This window comes from Aethalodelphis obliquidens, unplaced genomic scaffold, assembly GCF_003676395.1.
Source record: "Aethalodelphis obliquidens isolate GAN/ISIS:26980383/991018 unplaced genomic scaffold, ASM367639v1 scaffold30, whole genome shotgun sequence".
In the NCBI taxonomy this organism is placed as follows: Eukaryota; Metazoa; Chordata; class Mammalia; order Artiodactyla; family Delphinidae; genus Aethalodelphis; species Aethalodelphis obliquidens.
In genome coordinates, this window is record NW_020837974.1 from 14,563,062 (window position 1) to 14,587,580 (window position 24,519).

Genomic DNA, 24,519 nt, shown 5'->3' on the forward strand with positions numbered 1-24,519 from the left:
TGACCAAAAATTCCACAAAATTTTCTACCATTTTGAATGTAGTTTTTTCTTGATTGGCCATTCTTGGTTACTGTAGGCCTCTGACTGTTTTCCAGAGCTCGCACAAGCTCACTTTAGCTAGCTTTTGGTTGTTTTTAATGTCTCTGTTGTGGAACAAGAGGTTGGAGCTTCCTAGCTCTCCATTTTGCTCATGTCATATAGATTTTTTATTCTCAATGTCATAGGAAGACTTTCAGTTTTTGAGCTGAGGGTATGATGTAAAGAAAGACTATTTTAGGTATATTAAGTACAGACAGGGTACACAATGGATCAAGAGAAAACAGTGGAAGCATTAATTAACCTGTCTTATCTTGCAAGCCATATGCAACTTGAGGTTTGACTCTATGGCCCAAGGATATAGCACCGAACCTGGCACATACTATGTGCTCAACAAACCTTTGTTGAACCTAAAATTATAGTTTATGTGACTGAACACAGAATCCTCAAGCCAGCCCCATAGTGTGTGGCAGGTAAGACAGTCAAGACTAAACACACTTTAAGACTTCTGCATCATGCTAGTGGGTAGAATCTACACCAGGATTCAGCATACCAGCTCTTGAAGCATCCATGGGAAGAGTGCAGATGTCCTACAGAACACAATGAGGACCTCATGAGGAAGATTATCGGTGGAGAGGGAACCTTCTCCTCCCCACTCTGGAACCATCTAAACAAGGATCAGCAAATTACAGATTACTGCCCAATTCTGTAAGTAGTTGTACTGGAACACAGTCCCACTCATCTATATATTGTCCATGGCTGCTTTCATGCTGTAACAGCAGAATTATGTAGTTGTGATGGTAATTTATGACCTGCAAAGGCTAAAATACTATCTGGCCCTTTACAGATGAAGCTTGCTGATCCCTGTTCTAAACAGTAGAGTGAAGTCTAAAGGGGCTAGAGGCTGCTGTGGATTACATAACATTTAATAAGGGCCTAAAACGACAGATAACTCAGTAGTCCACAGGAACCGACCGATGAAACTTAGTCACTTTCTTTTCAGGGAGAGAATACTTTGCGGGGGGGGGGCGGCGGGGAACAGGGACAGGTTTCAACAAATGGTGCTAGGATAAATGGATATGCAGAAGAATGAAGCTGGACTCCCTCCTCACACCATATACAAAAATAACCTCAAATGGATTGAAGGTCTAAATGTATAAAAGTTTTAGAAGTTACACAGTAGCAAATATTTATGACATTGGTTTAGGCAATGGATTCTTAGATATGAGGCCAAAATTAGAAGCAAAAACAACCAAAAAGAGATATACTGGATTTTATCTAAATTAAAAACTTAGGTGCTCCAAAGGACACCATAAAGAAAGTGAAAAGACAACCCAAAAATGGGAGAAAATAGCTGTATATCATATATCTGTCAAGGGCCTAGTATCTAGATTATATAAAGAAATCTTACAATTCATCAATAAAGACAAACAACCCAATTAAAAATGGGCAAAGGAGAAGAACAAAGCTAGGAGTCTGATGCTACATGACTAAGATTTAATACAAAGCTACAATAATCAAGGCAATGTGACACTGGTGAAAGAATAGAAAACAGACCAATAGAACAAAATAGAGCCTAGAAACAGACCCACACAAAGAAAATCAACTGATCTTTGCCAAAGGAACAAAAGCAACTGAATGGAGAAAGGATAGTCTTTTCCACAAATGGTGCTGGAGCAACTGAATATTCACATGCAAAAATGAATGTAGCGACTTCCCTGGCAGTCCAGTGGTTAAGACTCCACGCAACCACTGCAGGGAGAGCAGGTTTGATCCCTGGTAGAGGAACTAAGATCCCACATGCCATGAGGCACAGCACCCTCCCCCCGCCCCGAAAAAAAGAATGTAGACAAAGGTCTTAGACTTTTTACAAAAATTAACTCAAAATGGATCATAGACTTAAATGTAAAATGCAAAACTATAAAACTCCAAAAGATAACACAGAAGAAAATCTAGGTGACCTTGGGCTTCATGATGACATTTTAGGTACAATATCAAAAGCATGATCCATGAGGGAATTCCCTGGCGGTCCAGTGGTTAGGACTCTGCGCTTCCAGTGCAAGGGGAGCAGGTTTGATCCTTGGTCAGAGAACTAAGATCCCACATGCCACACAGTGAGGCCAAAAAAAAAACAAACAAAAAACCCATGAACCATGAAAGAAAAAATGGATAGGATGGACTTCATTAAAATTAAAACTTCTGCCCTGTGAAAGATACTGTTAAGAGAATGAAAAGAGAAGCCACAGAGACTGGGAGAAAAATATTTGTAAAACACAATATTTGATAAAGAACTAGTTTCCAAAATATATTTTAAAAACCTCTTAAATTTCAAAAACCTAACGAAAAAATGAGCAAGAGATCGGGACACTTCATCAAAAAAGACAGAGAGATGGCAGATAAACATATGAAAAGATGCTAAACATATGAAAAGATGCTGAACATATGTCTTTAGGGAACTGCAAATTAAAACAACAATGTGATAATATCGCACACCTATTAGAGTGACCAAAATCCAAAACACTGACACCACCAAATTCTGGTGAGGATGTGGAACAAAAGAAACTCTCATTCATGCTGGTGGCGATGCAAACTGGTGCAGCCACTTTGGAAGACAATTTGGCAGTTTCTTATAAAGCTAAACATACTCTTACCATATGATCCAACTATCACACTCCTTGGTATTTACACAAATGAGTTAAAAACTTCTGTCCACATAAACCTGCACACAAATGTTTATAGCAGCTATTTTTGATAATTGCCAAAACTTGACGGTAACCAAGATTTCCTTCAACAGGTGAATGGATAAACAATCTGGTAGATGCAGACAATGGAATATTATTCAATACTAAAAAGAAATGAACTGTTATGCTATGAAACGACATGGAGTAACCTAAGTGAAAAATCCAACCTGAAAAGGTTACATACTGTATGATTCCAACTATACGACATTCTGAAAAAGGCAAAACTATGAAGACAGTGAAAAGATCAGTGGTTGCCAACAATTTAGAGGAAGGGAGGGAGGGATGAATAGGTGGAACATACGGTATTTTTAGGGCATTGAAAGTATTCTGATGACACTGTCACATATAACATTATATATATATTACATATTTGTCAAAACCCATTCTAGGTATGCATTACTGCACTTTCTGCACTTACATTAGGTTCACAAAGAATGAACCTAATGTAAACTATGGACCTTTAGTAACGATGCACCAATACTGGCTCATCAACTGTAACAAATGCACCACACTAATGCAAGATGTTAATAGGGGAAACTGTGTGTTGGGAGGGGTGGGGACAAGGGACTATACAGGAACTCTCTGTACTTTCCGCTCAATTTCTCTGTAAACATAAAACTCCTTGAAAAAACAAAATCTATTAATTTTTTAAGGTGCAAAGCATTTCAATAGGCATCTTTCCAAATAAGATATACAAGTGGCCAATAAGCACATGAAAAGATGCTCAACCTTAGGAGCTACTAGGGAAATACAAATAAAAACCACGAGATAGCACTTCACAAACACTAGGCTGGCTATAATCAACGAGAGACAATAACAAGCAAAAGATTGGATTCCATCATTTTTGGCCATGCTTCACGGCTTGTGGGACCTTAGTTCCCTGACCAGGGATTGAACTCTGGCCATGGCAGTGAAAGCGCCGAGTCCTAACCACTGGACCGCCAGGGAATTCCCTGGATTCCATCTTGGGTTGTTGGTGGAAACATGAAATGGTACATGTACTATGGAAAACAGTTTGGTAGTTCATCAAAAAGTTGAACACAGGGACTTCCCTGGTGGTCCAGTGGTTAAGATTCTGTGCTTCCACTGCAGGGGGCATGTGTTTGAACCCTGGTTGGGGAACTAAGATTCCGCATGCCACAAGGCATGGCCAAAAATTTAATTAAAAAAAAAAAAGTTAAACACAGAGTTTCCATACGACCCAACAATTCCACTCCTAGGTATGTATATTCAAGAAAGGTAAACAGTCACAGAAGATTTATATATGAATGTTCACAGCAGCATATTCATAACAGCCAAAGAGTAGACACAACCCAAATGTCTATCAACTGATGAACTGATAAACAAAATGTGGTATATCCATTCAATGAAGTATTATTCAGCCATAAAAAGGAATGGTACAACACACTTGAGCCTTGAAAAAATTATGCTAAATGAAAGAAGTCAGTTACAAGAGGCCATATACTGTATGATTCAATTTACATGAAATGTCCAAAATAGGCAAATACAGACAGACAGAAAGTAGAAAGTAGATTACTGGTTGCCAGGGACTATGAGTAATTGGGAATGACTGCTAACGGATATGGGGCTTCTTTTAGGGGTGATGAAACCATTCTGGAATTAGGTAGTAGTGATGATTGTATAATCTTGTGATTATACTCAAAACCACTGAGTGGTATATTTTAAAATGATAAATTTTATGGTAAATGAATTATATCTTTTTTTTAAAGATTTTTTTGATGTGGAACATTTTTCTCTTTTATAAGTCTTTATTAAACTTGTTACAACATTGCTTCTGTTTTATGTTTTGGCCCCTTGGCCACGAGGCACGTGGGACCCCAGCTCCCTGACCAGGGAACAAACCCACACCCCCCGCATTGGAAGGCTAAGTGCAGCTTCCACTGGACTGCCAAGGAAGTCCCTGTGAATTATACCTCTATTTTTAAAATACGTAAAAGGATTTCTGGCCAGTTCTGGGCAGTTTTGCTTCCTTTTATCCCCTTAGTTCATTGTGTAATTAAATAAGATTGACGATCCTTTTCAGGGTATGTGGTCTGTTTTATAGTTTACTGAGAAATGATCCATTTACACAAGCAGTAATAAATTGATTTCAGGGGAGAAAATGATTTAGCAAAGAATATACGGGAGGATTGATCCTCTCATCTCTCATTAGGGTATAAGCTCTTGAGAGCTGGTATGCTTACACAATGACTGATTAGGAAAACAGTACCCATTATTTTATGAACAAGCCTTGAATAAGTGGCAAGTCCTCTGAGGTGGTAGTGGGTCATACAGTAACTTTTAAGCAAAAAGAGGCAAGGAAATTATTTGGATAAACCTCTGAGAGTCAACTTCATCTTTTAAGAGTTCAGCAGTACCTTCTTGAAAGATCAATCCCCTCAGTGCTGCGTCTCCCAGAGTGACTGGACTGGGTGTCAGTCTCCATGTTTGGGACATAACTTAACTATCCACTATACATTTAATAACTTTTGCAGAGGCCAAGGACAACATGGAAATAAACAGATTTTTTTTTTCTTTTTAAAGAATAAAACAGTCACCTGGTCAAAAACTGAAGCCATACAGAAGGACATAAAATGAAAAACAAGTCTCATAGACTCCCAGCTCTCCTTTCCAGATATGATCCTGGTTAAGTTTCTGTATAAATTACAACCTTTTATTTCTGAAATGTTGATTACTAATGCTATGGGAATATTACAAAGACCATATTTCTTATAAAGGTTAAGTCTCCTAGAGCCTGTCTGACTTAATCAGAAACTTAATCAGAGGCTAAATTCAGGTCCCAAAAAAAGAAACTTAAAATTTTCTTGAAATCCAACACAAAATTTAGATCTAAATAGATTCAACTTAAGAAAAAAATTAAAATTAAAAAAATACATATATATGTTAGCTTTTAAGTCAGATTTCATTTCATTTCTTCCTATCCATGGCGAAACAAACTCTTCAAAGATTTATAAAAATAGCACAAGTTGGCAGTCACCTGCAAACAATTTATTATTAACTAATTAAGCCCTAAATCCATGAAGAAAAAGCACCTAACACACTCAAGGTCAAAATGCAACAAAAATAATACAAGCACATGCATGCCTTGACAAATCAACAGCTCCTGGTAAAATTCCTGATACTCAAAAGAGAGATTTAAAAATAAATGCCCTGGGCCTTTATCACCTTCTGAGATGACCCATACTCTGTGGAGTGTGTTTCTCTCTAAATAAATCCACTTCTTACCTATCACTTTGTCTCTCACTGAATTCTTTCTGCAATGAAAAATAAAAATAAAAATATAAATGCCCTGTACGTGTATGGCTGATTCATTTTGTTGTGCAGTGGAGGCTAACACAACATTGTAAAGCAAACATACTCCAATAAAAATTAATTTAAAAAATATAAAATAAAAAATAAATGCCCTGTTAATTTCAATGTTGCCTGTAAGCAGATCTCAACTGATCTTTAGATGATAAGGTTAAGATGAACATAACTGCCTATTGGCAGGGGTGGTGGGGAGGCTGAAATAACCTGGGAATTCCAAGGGGTGGGAAGTAATCCAATTAACAGAAGCACTGAAAATGTGATCTTACAACATGAGTACCAATTTGAAAAATTAATGTCTATGGGCATTTTCTTCCCCAAATAGGGAGCAGAGTGAATATGGGAAATTAATTTTTAACAATATTCCTAGGATCTAAGGCAACTACATGTCTGGGGCTACTAAACTCTCCAAAGCCTGAATATTAACAAGTTCTTCACATGGTAATTATTCTAATATTTTAAATTCAAAAACTGATGCAACAGTCAACAGATTCAAATTCTTATTAATTAACCTCTAGCTCTTCATATTCCATCCACAAAAAGAGCTACATAACTGTACCCTCTTCATTTCGGGGTTTTTTTTTGTTTCGAGCCACAATTTGCACCTTGTGGGATCTTAGTTCCTCGACCAGGGATTGAACCCATGCCCTCAGCAGTGAAAGTGCAGAGTCCTAACCACTGGAACCCCAGGGAATTGCCCTTTTTAAAAGATGCAAACAATTTGCCCATTGTGCAAATGAAGCTCACCTGGCTTCAACAGGCAGAGCCTGTCACAGGGCAGGAAACTGAAGGTATTCAGAAAGGCAGGTGACACGGTCATTCAGTCTGGAGTGCCTCTTTTCAACTGGAGTGAGCTGGTGCCCTACCATTTAAGACTAATTAGTGAGCTGTAAACAAAGCCCATGCCAGCAGAGGAAAGGGGCCTTTAGACCTAATGAAGAGTTGTCCAGGCGTTCTCTTATCTCTGCTGTTCTCAAGGAAAAGATTCCTCTAAGGTGAGCCCAGTTCAGTGGCTCATTTTAACTTAGAGCAACTATTTGCTGCTTCGGGAGTTTTTAGCCATCTAACAGGATTCTCGTAACTCAGCTCTCATCCTAGCAGCGCTCTGCATGCCTGCTTGGGAAGCTCCTGGGGAAGCAGATGAAATTAATTAGGATATGGCCCATCAAAGCCAGTGCAAGTATTTTACCAGCTGTGTACAGGGACCTTCCCACAACCATGGCAAAGGCCACAGAAGAAATATTTTTACACAGAGAGTTCCACAGTATTGTCCTCTTGGACTCACTCTTCCTCTCTTTAGCTCTCTGCCCTGACAACCTCAGCCTATCCACCATGTTTCTTCTTTCAGAAGCACAAGGATTTCTTTTTAGCTTGTTTTTGAGAAAGGCTTATTTTTGTGGTTTACCCAACTAACCAGGAAATCAGGCCTGTTGGGATAGAAGGTAAAACCAAATAAATAATCCTCTGAATGTCTGGGAAATGGTTGCTGGGCCTTTCAACTTCACGAGACACTTGGGCCAGTTGTGCTCTTCTATGCTGGGTCCTCTTCGTCCATTGTCACGTCATCGTTGGTATTTTGCTTCTGCTCAGCCTCTGGCCCCGCAGGGAGGATGCTTGTGACGGTGTGGAGCAGAGCTTCTATCTGCTCCTCTGTCAGCCGTTCTTCACTCTCCTCCACCATCTGCAGAAGGAAAGAAAACCCTCCAGGAGTTACAATGGGGCCTCACAGACAGGGCCCTGCCCATATTGTTCCTGGTCCCGGCCCAGCCCCTCAGCACAGAGCTCAGGCCCTAGCTCCTGAGCTGCCCCGGGTCTCTAGGTCCTTTCCATCTTGGCTCTACAGGCGAGAGAAGCCAGCTCAAATTCCAGGGTAAGCCGATGTGGCCGCTCCAAACGGGTCAGCGAAAAAAGCGAGTTGCAGGTTAGCATTTTTCCTTAAAAAGCAAAGCCTAACAGTTCTCTACTCACTCATACACACACACGCGCGCACACACACACACACACACACTCATACACACACACGAATATGCTGTTTATGCAAAGAAAACTCACCTCTGGGGAGAGAAATGGCATTTTATATACTTTTGTATATAACAACAAGCCCATCTGTAACTTATGAATAGTATCAACAACTCATTTGATGACTGCCCGCTATGTGCCAAATGGCCTGGGTATTTTTCTATTCCTCACTACTACCAACACTGACAAGACCCGTCAGGGAGCTCTCGTGCCTGGCACTGCGCCTTGCACTTCACACCCATTATTTCTTTTAAACCTCACAGCAAGTCCAGCAAAGGGCAGAACTACAATCCCAAGCCAGACCTGCCCATCTCTAACACCTACAATCTAACACACACACCGTGGCCTTGGTCATCTCCTGGGAATGCAGGAGTCTGATGAGTGATGGCTGGGAAACAATCTCCCACCACCCCATCAAAGGTCCACTTAGAGCCCAGTTTCTGACATGGTCCTGGATATCTGAACACACAGATGATACCCACAATTTGTAGCCTCACCTCTAATTCTCAATATGTTAATTAATACAAACATGATGTCATCAACCACCTCTGTAAAAGCAGTATGCAGGCGGTCAAGTTACTTAACCACGCTCACTTGGTGGCGTTAGCCATCTATCACAAATAGCTTTCTCAGTTAAAGGTGTCCAGGGTCCTACCCTGTGGCATAACAATCTCTGAAATCTGGCAACTAAGACCAAAAGGAGTTTCAGAAAGAAATCCTGGCAGATTTGAGTAAAGCATGATGACAAGCTTGGCTCACAATCCTCAAAAGGACTTCAGTCTGACTGCCTAGCTTCACAAACAACAGTACAGAATCTAAAGAAGCCAGGTGACATGCCCAAGATCAAAGTCCTGGCAAACCACTGGTCTCTTCATTCACCTCAGTCCAAAAATGTTTCCACAACTAGAGAATAATCCTGGGTGCTCTAGAGTAAAGATCCAGGTGAACCAATGGGGCTTCTTCCCATCACACTGTGAAATAAAATGACCATATTCTAAAGATTCAAAGGTTCCATGTAACTTCTCTACTGAACAAGAAACAATCCTCAAAAGCCCACTTTTAGCATCAGCCATGTAAAATTACGGTCTGTAAAAGGAAATACTCTAACATACACCGCCTCCAAAAAATGAAGGAGGAGGAAGGAGGGATATATCTGACTTGATAACTTAATCTTGAGGAAAAAATGATCTCTATTTGGGAGAAAAGTGTCTCCAAGTTTATGAATAACTGGCACACACAGTTGATGATGAACTGTTTCCTCAGGGGAAGAGGGTGAAGGAGACTTAGACTGCTGTTAGACCAGTGACAACCTCCCTCCATTATCTGTGCTCCACAGTGGACCAGGGGTTTTCCTACAATCACTGCCACCAGAGCTTCTCTTCTCAATGATGCTGTACATAAAATGAGGACAATTTACAGACAAGTACATGGAGCCTCCGCATCACAAGGAAAACGTGATCTGTATCTCACAGCAAGCAGTGCAAGGTCTTTTGAGACTTTGAGTCCCAGCTCCTTCTAGAATACCACGGCCTCAAGTAAGAAGTTTCTATCATTTCCTCTCTTAGAGACATTGTATGGCACACCAGAGTCCACTGGTTTGAAAGTTTGGTTGTATGACCTCTGAGGGCTCTTTTTAGAAAACCAAACAGAGAGGATTTTGACAGGCCACCTTCTTGCATCCCAATCTCTGGGTCTGACAGATCCAGTTTCAGCTAGGTGTGTTCTTAGCAACAGGGCTGACAAGCTTTACTAGTTTTGCCAAATTTGCCCGAGAGCAGAAGCTTTTATCAGCAAACAACCCTCAGGGATAATTAGAGTCGGGAAATTTTCTTTCCCAGTCACAGGAAGAAAACCTGAGCTGTACTAAGCAGAATGAAATATACACAAAAAAGAAAACTGCAGAAACCAAAAACTTACTAACCCCTCTTGGATCGCTAGAGTAAATAATAACTATATTATTCCTCAGCTTTTCTTTCCAACACAGAAGAAACAGAGCCCAAATAAAGAAATGCAAAGCACCGTCTCAACGTTCCCAAACATTAAAGGGTTCAAGTTGCTCTGAATGTAAGGGCAAATGAAATGTAAAAATACAAAGTTTTTGTAGGCAGGTCAACATAAATGATAAATTTTTTATCATAGATGAAGACCACACTGGTTATCAGGCTGTCAGCCTGGGCTGCTGCATTCCAAAAATGGTTGCTTCTCACTCTAAGCTGCCAGGCCTAACCTCCTACTTTCCTCAAAACAACGCAAAGTCTAACAGCAGCAGACACTTCTAGCTATATGACCCAGGACGGTTCACTTAACCTCTATATAGTTTGAGTTTTTCTAAAGTAAAACAAAAGTAACGCCTACAGTAAGGACCAAAGGAGAACATAATTTAAGCCATGGAACTATGTAATTCAAGCCTTTTTACAATCACTAAACTACAATAGGCACAGATGGTAGTGCCGTTCAGGACAGTGGCCTGTGAGGTCAGGGGGTTCACGGTCCTGTCTTTAGGCCAGAGGACTCACAAATGGTCCCAAATGAATATATAGCAGGGCATGGCAGAGGTCACAGAGCTGGTGGCTTCCTCATTTCCTCACATACAGCAGGCAGCTGGCTGTGGATCTGAGGATCACAACAAATCATGGCTGAAGTTGAAATGAAAAAAAGAAGCTTCAGTCTCCAAAAGTGAATCCTGACAAATGCTGAATATTGGGATTACTTCTGGACCCAGGGAGAATAAGTGGCTGTAAGGTTAACACAGGGAAATTCTCAAGTCCTCTGCACTTTCCACTCTAGGGAAAACCTCATTTATTATCCCTTTCTGGTGAGAAGAGACACTGCTACAAATCTTGGTAAATGATTTGCTAACCCTTTGTAGCCAAATCCCAGGGTAGGAAAAATCTGGCCAAAAAACAGTCCCACTGCTGGGAAATAACACACCCAGTTTTTAACAAGGCCTATCTACCTGTGGAAAGGAGGGGATGCCACACACACACCTTTCTCCTCACCATGTAGAAGCACATGGCTTGGAGGAACAGAGTAAGGTTTCCGAATCAGACCCACTCAGCCACTCACTAACCAAGACTATGGTGAGGGCATTAAAGGTGACATATACAAAGCCCCTGGCACCAAGTCTGGCATAGAGCAGGCAATCTTAATAGCAGCTCATCTTATCAGGTAATGAGAGCTTTCTACAGGCTCTGGGATGAGGTCATGCTAATCCTCCTCATCTCTTCTCTCCATCTGTCATTAAGCCATGAATAACATATGTTGCTGATTAAAGTTGGAGGAGACATGACATGTGATCCTTAAACCAGAAGGACAGGGATTAGTTTCTTGCTGTTTTGTTTTTTCTCTTTTCTAAGCTGAATCTCAAACATAGTTGAAAGCATCAGAATAATGAGGATATAAAAAAAAAAAGGATCTCTGCTTAGCCTGAAGCCCAGTTCCCCCAGAAAGGTACCCTTTATAGAAGGAATTCTTCTAATTTAATTTTGGGTGCATTCTGAAGGGGAGAAACAAAATGCTGAGAAGACAGTAAAAGTTTTAGTCAAAAATTAAATACCCCACAATCCTTTTTTAAAAAGGTTTTTTTGTTTTGTTTTGTTTTTAAGCAACTCTAAATATCAGAGGTATTTTTGGCCATTTTCTTCTACATTTTTCTGAAGGAAACTTGACAAAGAGCTAAATACTTCTAAAACTGACTTTGAAAACTGCTTTATTCTCATTTTATTAATTCTTCAGCCAAACTTTTCTTTGACTCGCAGTTGAATGGCCTGCCTAATATTTGGAGCTTAACAGTGCTCTCTGCCCTGTACACGGAAGGAAAGCGCGGCACATGCCAGTACAGCAACCACTGGGTCTGCACCACTGGGCCTCATCTTCACACTCTCTTTATACCATCTCCACCTTTTACTCTGGCTTCCCCAATTCTAAAGCTTTATGCTGTTTGCACGTGTTGAGGTTCCACTGAATGGTTTCATGCGGGGAAACAAGATGATCAAATGTGTGGCTTTAGAAAGTGAACTCTGATCGTGGTGTAGAAGATGGACAGGAGGGGGCTGGACTGGAGGCAGGGAGAATGGTGAGAGGACAGGTGCAAGAGCCGAGCTGAGAAACAATTACAGGAATTAATGCAGTGCAGTATGGAGAGAAGAAAGAACAAGAGGAGGGAGAAGCAAGAGAACCTGGGACTGACTGACTAACTGGGAGATAAAGGGAAGGGAATGACTTCTGGGCTTCTAGCTTGGGACACTGGACCAGGAGGGTAAGAGAGAGCGAGCATGCGGGAAAGTGCACATGCACTCCATTAACCAAGAGAAGATACAGGAAAAGGAGGTTAAAGGGTGGGAGTGGGGGGAGATAAACACCAGAGTCATGTCGAATCTAATGTTTTTACCTGGTTGGCAATAACCTCTACAGGGAAGCAATGGCCAGAATAGTGTAGGACATCGGGGAGACAAAGAGCTGCCAAGTCATAGCCCCAGACCCGACAGAAGGAATTGAATTTTCTCCAGTCTTTCCCTTTCCCGAAGTCCATACTAACTAGCATCAAATTGGTGAGGTTTCTTTTCACTTACAGAATGGGTGGTCTGGCAGTCTTTTCAAGTAATGGCAGTTCCTGGCTTGTCTGAGCTCAGCCTTTAGGACCCTTTCTACATCTCAGACCCAGAAACTAAGCTGCCCAAATTCAAGCCTCCTTCACTCACCAGCTGGATCTCAACAGCAGTCACTGGCCTGTGATTCAACAGCTGAAGCTTTTCAGCTCTGTCAAAAGAAAAGTACAGAGCATTTAAAACTCTCATACCCCTAAGGATTTTGAGTCTTGACCAAGCTGTTTAGAGAACACTTTGTCAGATAACAAATAGAAGAACAACTTGGAACATGGCCCTCAGTTTCTTCAACTGTAAAACAAAAGAATGGGAGTAAGAGAGTCCTATATCAGTGACTCTTACTCAAGGGCACAAATGTGTATTAGAATCCTAATGGTACAGAGGCTTGGATTACAAGAAATGCATCGATAGCAGATAGCACAGGTGTAGTTTTAATAAATTTTATTTGGAAAATGTGAATAATGCTTTCTTAGTCCAAATTATAGAAAGTAAAAGATTGACAAAATCATCTTGGTTGGTCATCACTTAGAAATGGTTGAGAATTCCGTTTTGAGATTAAGATTAAATGTTATTCAGACTTGGCCTGTTATCTTAGTAAACAAAAACAAGGACTCTAAGGGGACAGGAGTTAATACACAGTAGTATAAGACACAGTCTTCTGCCCTCAAAGAGCTTACAATCCAGTTGGGGAAAGAAGACAAATACAAGGAAATTTCAACAAAAGGTTTAAGTAACAGTGAAGATACTCGTTATCATCTGTCACAATTTACAGCTCCTTGCTGAAGGGGTGGTTGAAATGTGTGGACTCTCAAAGATGACAGGACTTGAAAGAAAGTGGCTTCAATTACCACCCTTGTGCAGGTGACAATTTCTACATTTCTCTCTCAATCTGACTCTGGAGCTCCAGCTTCATCTTTCTTTCTTTCTTTTTTTAAAAATTTATTTATTTATTTGTTTGTTTGTTTGCACCAGGTCTTAGTTGCAGCAGGCAGGCTCCTTAGTTGTGGCATGTGAACTCTTAGTTGCGGTACTCATGTGCGATCTAGTTCCCTGACCATGGAACAAACCCAGGCCCCCTGCACTGGGAGCACAGAGTCTTACCCACTGCACCACCAGGGAAGTCCCTCCAACTTCATCTTTCAATTCAATAAACAATTCTGGAATAAAGTGATGAATAAGCCACAATTTCCACAGCCAGGTGTTTGGGGAAGCAGTACCAGATACCCAATTCTCCCTAAGCCTTGGTTTCACCACCTGTCAAACAGGAATGACAACAATACTTACTGATCTCATAAGGAGATTATGAGGGATGAAAATCTTACCATTTATAGCAGGAGCAGCTACCATTTACTGCATACCTTCCATATAGCAAGCACATTTAACCCTCAAACTTGACATTGAGATGGTAAAGAAATACTTTGTCCAAGGTTACACAGCTAGTAAATGGCAGAGCTGGGACTCTGCGATGAAAGCCCATGTCCATAACCATTCATAGTGTTCATAATGACGACCCACACAGTAATTTCCCCGTAAACGGTAGTCACAGTAAAAAGGCGGCTGTAGTTAAACTCCACTCCTCACAGTTCCCCAAACATTCACTCTAGACTTCAGAGAGGAGACGACTCTTGCACTGCGCCCTTAAGGATTTTCTAGGCAAAAAGGAAAAGAGGAATGGGCGGTCAGGGAAGGAAGAGTACAAGTAAACACCCAGAAGAACAAAAATTCATGGAGTTTCAGGAAATGGCTGCTAGAGAGGCTGTGGGACACAGGTTGAAAGAGCCATCTGGGACAAGGTCACAAAGGCCTGACTACCAACAGGCCAGATGTTACTCTGTAGACACTGGAGAGCAACTGAAGGAAGGAGTGACTTGCTGGGTCTAGAACACCTGAGAAAATGGAGGCAGAGACACTGTAATACTCAAAAGTTGTGAACCTGGGCAGCAGTAGCAGCAGCAGCAGGAAAGGAAATGAGAGTCTGGACCTGTGAAATGCTCCTGGTCACCTTCAGGTACAGTCAACAGGACCTGACAACTGCCTAGGTTGGGTCGGGGGGTGGGGTGAAGGAAATGCGAGAGTTAAGCCTTACTGTCAGATGTTTAGCCTGTTTGGAAAAAATGTATTAATTGAAAATTTGAATTTGAGTTTGTGGTACTTTTGGAACCACAATGAAGAGGTCTCAGTCGAACAGCCTGTCTAGTTTTAGTTCTAGTTTGGTCTAGAACTAAAGAAAAAGATCAGAGCTGGCTTTATTATCAAGGAGTTATGTGAAACCACGAGAGTGGAAATCGTAGTCCAGAGACCAGCTGCTGAGTAAATGAAGACCCAGACAGAACACCATAAAACACCTCCATTCAAGGGGCCGGGAGAGAAATCAGCAAAGGAGCAAGGAGTGAAAAGAGAAAAAGAAAACTTAGGAGAGTGGTGTGATGGAAACCAAGAGAGGAAAAGTTCAGGACAGAGGGTATTATCAACAATGTCAAATGCTGAAGAGAGGAAAGTAGGTTGATGGCACAGAAGTCACTGGATTTGCCAAAAAGGAGGGCACTGGTGGCCTGGGCAAGTAGTTCAGTGGAATAACAGTTACGGTGACAACTGGAGTGTGGGGACTGGGGAATAACTGTGGAGGAAATACCTCTTTTTTTCCTTTGTAATTCAATTATCATCACTTTATTCAAATCTTCAAAACAGTCTTTATTCTACATTTTTAGTATAAAAAACCCATAAGACAGATGCACCACAGTGCAGCTAAAGACATACAACACTGAACTTCCACAACAAACGTAACATGTAGAGAACACAAAATTTAGGTGAAATGAAATTATAAGATAAAATAAAATCCAATTTCAGAAAACAAAAATCAAAAGATTAAGGATCCCGAAATATTCTTAGCCCTAGTGAGATTTCACTGGACTCAAGTCATTTTGGAGTGAGACATTCACAATATGACCCCATTAACCCAGCTTAGGAATTCTTGGGAGCCATGAGTGGCCACATCAGGCACTCTGACAATAAATTGTAACCAATTTGTGATCTGAAAACTCCCCTTAATTTGGCTCTATAGTCATCAGGGCTTTTCAAAGGCATCCTCCTTGTTGCCCCTCTTATTTTAAACTGTTTCAGTACAGTTTGTATTGATATGCTTTGATATCAGGAAAAGTTGTTTTTCTGGCAACAAAGCAAATTTGGGTTTGGTTCATGTATAAAGAGATGATCTTTAAGGCGGGTCCAAAGGCACTCTCCACTTCTGCCTAAGGAGATCCAAAGTGGAAATAAAGGGGTCTGTGCTTAGGGCACAGAGGGAGTCTCAGAGGATCCTTGTAAAAGACTAGTTAAAAGATGACAAGTGGGGGCTTCCCTGGTGGCGCAGTGGTTGAGAGTCCGCCTACCGATGCAGGGGACACGGGTTCGTGCCCGGTTCCAGGAAGATCCCATGTGCCGCGGAGCGGCTGGGCCCGTGAGCCATGGCTGCTGGGCCTGCGCGTCCGGAGCCTGTGCTCCACAGCGGGAGAGGCCACAGCAGTGAAAGGCCCGTGTACCGCAAAAAAAAAAAAAAATATATATATATATATACACACACACACACGACAAGTGGGAGAAGTGCAAGGAGAGAAGGAAATGGGTCTGACTGCTTTCTGTCCTGCACCACTGATTCAATGGAGACTGGTGGGAGGGATGGAAGACTAGGGTAAAGGGTGGGATTAGAGCAAAGGGTGGAAAGGAAAAGGCAGACAACCAATGTGTTTCATTTATAACAAGTAATAAAAATCAAAGAATTACAGGAGATTAAAGACCAATCAGAATAATCTGGCAACTTTAATCAGAAGATCAAAGTTCTCTCCAAACCTAATTTCATGTTTTATTACTAAAAGCAAAGACCAGTATGGTACAGTATTACTCCAGAGAAACTAAAGGAAGGTCCCTAGGGCTGCTTCACTCACATTCATTTTATGAATGGATACACCCCCCTACATCAAAATGCTTCAGGGCGGTAATGCTACTACTATATATATGGTTTCTTATTAAGTTTGAAAAGTGATTGAAAGTTTGGGCACCAGAAAGACACCTCAACAACATGTGTCTAAACCGCAACTTCAGGTTAATGTGACTAAAGCAGTTATATTGTGAGAAGCTATGTGATGTCTTTCCTGGCACAGAGGTGGCCTTGGTTCCTCACCGGATGGTGTAGTCACCATCTGAGCCACCCATGGAGAAGTTTCTCTTCCACTGAGTTACAAGGACATGGGCTCCCTGCATGACTGCAAGCTGCGCAGTGGGAGGATACCCGGTGCTGTAGGAGGAACCATGCCAGCAGTAGCCTCAGCTCCAAATCTGGAACCTTCATCACACACTCCTCCCACCGGCACTGTTGAACCACCTGGAGATGGGACCAACCAGATACTAAGCCATGGGGACTCTGTAACCTAAAAGGCCAACGGCCACAGACTAGGCCGTGGGAAGATACCGTGAGGTGCCAGGAAAAGCAGCTGACACGGTGGGGACTGTGGCAGCCCCCGAGTGCACAAAGCTCGGATGGCAGACCTCTGAGCAGGCAGGTGAAGCATCAGTACAGGGTGGAACCTGAGGAAGATGCAAGGTCTGAGAGTACACCGGATTCCCAGGAGGCTGCGCAGGGTAGGCTGGCTGTGGTGGATACTGACCCCTGCCGTTCACGGAGGCTGTGGGTCTGGTTCAGCTCAGTGTAATGGACAGAAATGAGCTCTTGACAGGATAGAAGTAAAAAAGCAATTATGGCCTGAGGAGGGCAGGTTCTGAAGGGAAACTGAAGCATGTTTGTCGGCTAAGAACACAAGCAGGTGGAGAGGCTGAAATAACAGGAGAGAAAAGAAAAGACCCTCAAAAAAAACAAAAGTTCAAAGTTTCCATGAAAAGGCTCATGTTTCACTGAGATCACAGCAATGGGGAAAGAAAAAGCAAATTTTAGGAGATGTGAAGGGAAATGAGTTCATTTTGGATAGTTTTCTCAGTGAAGCAAAAGTGAGGTCACCATCTGAGAGGTCTGGACGTGAAGAGGGTTAACAGGACTAAAAGCTGCAGAGAATCGAGTAAGGAGACTAGGAATAAGACTAGGAATAAGCAAGCAGCTTTGAAGGACCAGCTGAGTTTGAAAATATGAATCCTCACTCAAAACAAAATTATTTATTTTAACCACCATCATCTAACAGCATGAATAAAGAATAAAGAGAAGGAAAAGACATGGCTGAATAAATGAACATCTCAGTTACAAATCAATCAAAGCAACAGAACTCAGTTTACTGAACAGTCATTATCCTGCCAGGCTCTGAAATGCTGGAAATGTTCCTACAGTTGCAAAAAGGATAAGTCTTCTACCGACAAAATCATTACAGCTACTCCCTGAAAAACCCCAACCTGGAGTCAAACCAACCAGTCAAGTTCTCTGCTCGGCACCCCCAGGAGCTGAGCCCTGCTGAAGTCAAGTCCCAGAACCACACGTACTGCAGGTGCCAGTTCTGGGGGCGGTGGTTACAAACATGCCCCTCGACTTCATAATCAGGCTTATTTTTATCATCTCTACTTTCTCTCCTTCACTTAATTCACTGCACTTTAGCTCCCCCCACAACTGGTCACCAAAACTGTTCTCATTAAAGGGTGCAGGGAGCTCCATGCTGACCACTTTTTTTTTTTTTAATTAATTTACTTATTTTTGGCTGCATTGGGTCTTCATTGCTGCACATGGGTTATTTACAGACCTGGGTCTCAAAGGCAAGTCCTTCTACTCCTGGCAGACATGGCTGTACATCCTAAGGAGATCTCAGGATGAGACCTGGGGCTGCAAGCCAGGCTGCACTTCTTAAGAACAAAGTACCTCAAGCAAAAAAATTTAAATGATTAGAGAACCAAATGCCTTGGGGAATTAACATGCTACAGGAAAAGATGACATAGGACTTAGTGTCAAAGTGATTTTAAGCTGAGTCTCAAAACTACCATTTTGCTGAATAAAGCTATAAAGTCAAATAAAACATGGTTCCTCCCAAACCTTCAAGAACTCTAGCAATGGAGGCTTTTAAGGAAATTAATGCAGCTCCAGTTTGTACTACTAGAACCAGACCACTTAAGGGCTATTATCTTGAATCTCTTCTTCCTGAGAGAATGGTAGAGAAAAATTCTATCGGGATAATCAGAAATAAGAATTAAAGAGCACTTCACAGCAGTTTCTGTTATAAATGTGATTCCTGTCTTAAACTGTACTGGCTAGCACAAAATGATCCAGGTCTTGATAGCATATGGCAAGCAGCCCCCTGAGTCACCAGGCACTGAGGCCAAATGAATTCCAGTGGGCTGCAGTAGTTGGCTACCTCCCAGAGGAGCCGGGCCCAGGGACAGTGAAGGAAGCCTGCCGGCCCCCTCTACTGTTGTTTTCAGAACAACACTGCCTGCAGCTTTTGCTTCCTACAGTCATAGATAACCTGTGTGTCAATAAGAACCCTGGCATGTTCATCTGTCCCAGGAATCAACCATTTAATGAAAAGTAGACATTAAAGGGTCAAAAAGGACTTTACAAATCTTCAAATTTAGGATCACAAATGGAAGAAGAGAACTGAAATAAATCCTCCCCTGAATATTACAGTCTACTTGAAATATATATAGATTATGGCCAATCATGAATCAGCTTGCAAGGCAACTGAATAGTAGCCAGGTGCATATTTATAGCAGAAAAGATGTAGGGATTGCGAAGCAAAACACCAGGCAAACAGCTGAGAAGAGGTCTTAAAAATCGACCATTAGGACTTCTGTTGTAGACAAGATGGAGTAAACCCACTAAAGCTTCTTTCTGTTGTTTACAACAACAACAAACGCAGGACAAAACACAAAAGCAAAAACCTGGACTCTGAAAACAAAAGTAGGTGGACTGGAAAGGGAAACAAAACTTGAAGAAAGCTAGAACTAGTTGGTGGGACTTCCCTGGTAGTCCAGTGGTTAAGAATCCGCCTTCCAATGCAGGGGACACGGGTTCAATCCCTGGTTGGGGAACTAAGATCCCACATGTCGCCGGGCAACTAAGCCCGCGCACCTCAACTACTGAGCCCGCACGCCTCAACTAGAGAGCCCACGTGCCGCAGCGAAGAACCTTGCACTCTGAAGCCCACACGCCACAACTAGAGAAAAACCCGCGTGCCGCAACAAAGTGCCTGCACGCTGCAACGAAGATTCTGTGCTGCAACTAAGACCCGATGCGTTCAAAGATAAATAAAGAAAATAATTTTTTTTTGCTGTACACGGGCCTCTCACTGCCTCTCCCGCCGTGGAGCACAGGCTCCAGACGCACAGGCCCAGCGGCCACGGCCCATGGGCCCAGCTGCTCCGTGGCACGCAGGATCCCCCCGGACTGGGGCATGAACCCGCGTCCCCTGCATCGGCAGGCAGACTCCCAACCACTGTGCCAGCAGGGAAGCCCTAAAATAAATATTTTTTAAAAAAAGAAAAAAGAACTAATTGGTGTGGGGGATGGATGTGAGTTTCTTTTCCTCCTTTCTCTCATAAGCCCTGATCCTCAGGACTGCCCTTAGCAGTACTGCCCTACCGCAGTAGTTTCACATGGAGCTGAAACTCCAAGAGAAATTCCATCTTTCTGGCCAGAAGATTGGGAAAAGGGGCCCCAGAGATCTGGAGATCTAGGTAAAGCCCACAACTCGAGGGCAGCTCCTCAGGGAGCCCTAGCAGTGGGTATATCCAGGAAGGGAGCCACTGTGGTCCAGAGTGCCAAGGAATATCTTTTTTCCCCCTTCTCTTTTTTCCTACCTTCTTTGCCCCAAGGGTGGCACCAGTAACAAATGCAAACAAAGGCAGCTAAAATGATGACAAATCTAGTACTTGTGGCAGAGGCCTAAAAAAGGGGGCACATGTGCGCCTGAGAGTCTGGGGGCAATCCCAGAGAGAAGAGCAAGAGAGAGGATTTCCCTAAATTTGAGTACCAATCAGCACAAATCTTAGGTTTAGCCCAAGCTATTCATGTGTAGAACAGCCCCAAACAACAAAGAGCAGAGACCCAGCACAGCAAACACACTGAGAAGTGAACAAGTTAAAACATAACTCCAGTCTCATATGCAAAAAAGATCCAAAGCAGCAGAACAAACAGTTTAAAATCTAAACTGATATTGAAATCCTTGCCATGTAAGCCAAGACAGACTTGAGGTGTGAACATAACTGGACGACCACCTGCTAAAAGAAACCAAAAGAAGCAACATTAACCAGAGGCATTTCACAGGATCCAGAGTTCTAAACAATATAATATTCAAAATGTTCAGGATACAATCTAAAATTATCTCAATGAGGGAAATATCACTCATTCTCAAGGGAAAAGTTCATCAACAGATATCAAATCTATCATGACCCAGATGTTGGAATTATCAGACAAAAACTTTAAAGTAGCTATTATTACAACATGAGATATACACATTCTTTTTTTTTAAACATTCTTGAAATGAATGGAATAATAAAAGTTCTCAGGAAAGAGACAGAAATTATAAGTAGTAAACAAATGAAAATTTTAGAACTGAAAAATATAGGAAATTTTATAATTCACTATGTAGGCTTAATAACAAAATAGAGTTGACAGAAGAAAAGAGTCTGCGAACATATAGACAGTTCAGTAGAAATTACCCCATTTGAACAACAAAGAGGGAAAAAAATGAACAGAGAGGATTCAGGGAAGATGGTAGAGTAGGAAGAACCAGGAATCTGCCTCCCCACCACCTAGACAACAACCATCTAGACAACTAGACCTAAATGTAAAATGCAAAACTATAAAATTCCCAGGAGATAACACAGGAGAAAACCTAGATGACCTTGCATATGGTAATGACTTTTTAGATATAACACCAAAGACACAATCCACAAAAGAAATAATTGATAAATTAGACTTCATTAAAATTAAAAATATTTGCTCTATGAAACACAAAGTCAAGAAAACAAGATAAACCACAGACTGAGAGAAAATATTTCCAAAAGACACGTGATAAAGGACGGTTATCCAAAACACAGAAAGAATTCTTAAAACTCAGCAATAAAAAAACAAACAACCAGGGCTTTCCCTGGTGGTGCAGTGGTTGAGAGTACGCCTGCCGAGGCAGGGGACACGGGTTCGTGCCCCGGTCCGGGAAGATCCCACATGCCACGGAGCAGCTAGGCCCGTGAGCCATGGACGCTGAGCCTGCGCGTCCGGAGCCTGTGCTCTGCAACGGGAGAGGCCACAACAGTGAGAGGCCCACGTACCGCAAAAAAAAAACCCAAAAAACAAATAACCCAATTTTTAAAATGGGCAAAAGAACTACTTACAATAGCCAGGACATGGAAGCAACCCAAGTGCCCCATCAACAGATGACCGGATTAAAATGTGTGTGTGTATATGTGTGTGTGTATGTATATGTATGTATATATATATACACACACACATATATATACATATACACACACACACACACATATACACACAATGGAGTATTAGCTAAAAAAAATGAATGAAACACTGCTATTTGCAGCAACGTGGATGGACCTAGAGAATATTATGTGTAGTGAAATAAGTCAGACAGAGAAAGACAAATACTATACAATATCGCTTATATGCAGAACCTAAAAAAATAATACAGGGACTTCCCTGGCGGTCCAGTGGTTAAGACTCCACGCTTCCACTGCATGTAGGGGGCATGGGTTCGATCCTTGGTTGGGGAACTAAGATCCTGCATGCTGCACGGAATGGCCAAAAAAAATTTTTAATTAAAAATAAAAAAATAATACAAATGAATACATATGCAAAACAGACTCACAGATATATAAAACAAACTTGTGGTTACCGAAAGAGAGGGGGAAGGAGAGGGGACAAATTATGGGTATGGGATTAACAGATACAAATTACTATACATAAAATAGATAAGCATCAAGGATTTACAGAGAAAATAATCTGTATGATACCATAACAGTGGATACACGTCATTACAGATTTGTCCAAATCCAAAGAACTGTTCACCACCACAAGTAAACCCTAATATAAACTATGAACTTTTGGTGTTAATGACGTGTCAATGTAGGTTCACTGATGATAACAAATTTACCACTCTGATGGGGGATGTTGATACTGAGGGATGCTATGGATGTGAGGGGGATGGAACATATGGGAAATCTCTGCACCTTCCCCTTCTGTTGCTATAAACCTAAAACTGATCTAAAAACATGAAGTCTTTAAAAAAAAAAACAACATTCTGCAAAGGTGCCAGAGTAGGAAGTACCAGAAATCTGTCTCCCTGCCTAGAAAACAACTGTACTCCTGGAATCTGTCTGATATTAACTATTTTGAAACTCTGAAGTCTACTGAAGGCTTGCAACTTCCAGGGGAAGTTCTGGAAGGTAAAAAGCAGTTAATTTTGGTCAATTTTAGATCTTAGCACAGTAGCAGCACCCATCCCCCAACTCCAGGGGCAGGCAGCTGTGCCCACGTTCCTGGGGCAGCTTGTACACAGCTTGTGGAAGCTAGAGAGGGCAAAAAGTACCCTGTCCTCCAAATATCAAGGATCTGTGCTCTAATCACTGACTATAGCTTCTGATCAGAGGTGCAAGCAAAGGGGCAGCAGCCATTGTTGTTGCACCTCCCCCTCCAGCTGAAGTGACTTTTAGAATTTAAAGGGCTGGTGTCCTTTTTTCCCCCAACCCTTCTTTTTTTTTTTCCTCCCTACAGTTCAGACACTAAAGGCTGGGACATTCAAAAATAACTGCATATATGGGAAAAATCAGAGTGACTGTGCATGCCTAGGGAAAGAGGCACACTCAGAAAAGACCTGAGAAGACCTTGGGTTTATACCTCAAGCTGATCTGTAGCACAGAAACAGCCTACAAGACAAAAATAGCAAACAATAAACAAAAATCAGCAAGCCTAGGGGAAGGAAGAAAATCTGATTTCCAGAGTTACAACATTATTAGATCAAATGTCCAGTTTTCAACAAGAAATCACAAGGTAAACAAAGAAACAATTAAGTATGGCCCATTCAAAGGAAAAAAATAAATAGAAAACGTCCTTGAAAAAAACCTGATGGCCGGTCTACTAGACAAAGGCTTTAAAACAACCGTCTTAAAAGAGGCTCCAAGAATGAGGGGCTTCCCTGGTGGCGCAGTGGTTAAGAATCCGCCTGCCAAGGCAGGGGACACAGGTTTGAGCCCTGGTCCGGGAAGATCCCACATGCCATGGAGCAACTAAGCCAGTGCACCACAACTACTGAGCCTGTGATCTAGAGCCCACAAGCCACAATTACTGAAGCCTGTGTGCCTAGAGCCCGTGCTCCACAACAAGAGAAGCCAATGCAATTAGAAGCTCGTGTACCACAACAAAGAGTAGCCCCCGCTCACCACAACTAAAGAAAGCCGCACACAGCAACAGACCCAATGCAGCCAAAAATTAATTAGCTAATTAATTTTTTTTAATTAAAAAAAAAGATGCTCCTAGAATTAAAGGAAGATGTGGAGAAAGTAATCAATGTATAAACAAAATGGAAATATCAATAAGAGACCCAAACAAACAAACAAAACAAATTCCAGAGCTGGAAAGTACAATGACTGAAATGAAAAACACTAAAGGGATTTGAAGGCAAATATGAACAGGCAGAACAAAGAATCGATGAACTTGAACAGAAAAAAAGAAGATTAAAGAAAAGTGGACAAAGCCTAAGAGGTCTGTGGAGCACCAAGAAGTGGACCAACATATACAGTTTGGGAGTCCCAGAAGGGACTAAGTGTCCATCAAGAGATGAATGGTTAAAGAAGATGTG

The 24,519-nt window shown here is 41.8% G+C and overlaps 2 protein-coding genes and 1 pseudogene across 7 annotated transcripts in view; all 3 read right to left on the bottom strand.

Annotated features, from left to right (window-relative positions):
* Positions 1-7,173, bottom strand: part of TPST1 (tyrosylprotein sulfotransferase 1) — a 167,395-nt gene extending 160,222 nt beyond the window's left edge. The window contains exon 1 of the mRNA XM_027126236.1: positions 6,852-7,173. The gene's annotated coding sequence lies outside the window, so the exon portion shown is untranslated. The remainder of the gene's footprint in view (positions 1-6,851) is intronic.
* A 129-nt stretch (positions 7,174-7,302) lies between these two features.
* Positions 7,303-24,519, bottom strand: part of CRCP (CGRP receptor component) — a 55,808-nt gene continuing 38,591 nt past the window's right edge. For 4 of the 6 annotated variants that reach the window (XM_027126250.1, XM_027126244.1, XM_027126246.1 and 1 more), the window contains 2 exons: positions 12,824-12,881; positions 7,303-7,785 (listed from right to left, as the gene is read on the bottom strand). In XM_027126250.1, coding sequence (XP_026982051.1) covers positions 7,636-7,785; positions 12,824-12,881 — 208 coding nt within the window. In that variant the 3' untranslated portion in view covers positions 7,303-7,635. Of the gene's footprint in view, positions 7,786-12,823; positions 12,882-14,007; positions 14,377-24,519 lie in introns of those variants that run through there. The other 2 variants (XM_027126249.1, XM_027126248.1) reach the window with 2 other exon arrangements.
* Positions 16,323-18,371, bottom strand: LOC113630292 (DAZ-associated protein 2 pseudogene; annotated as a pseudogene).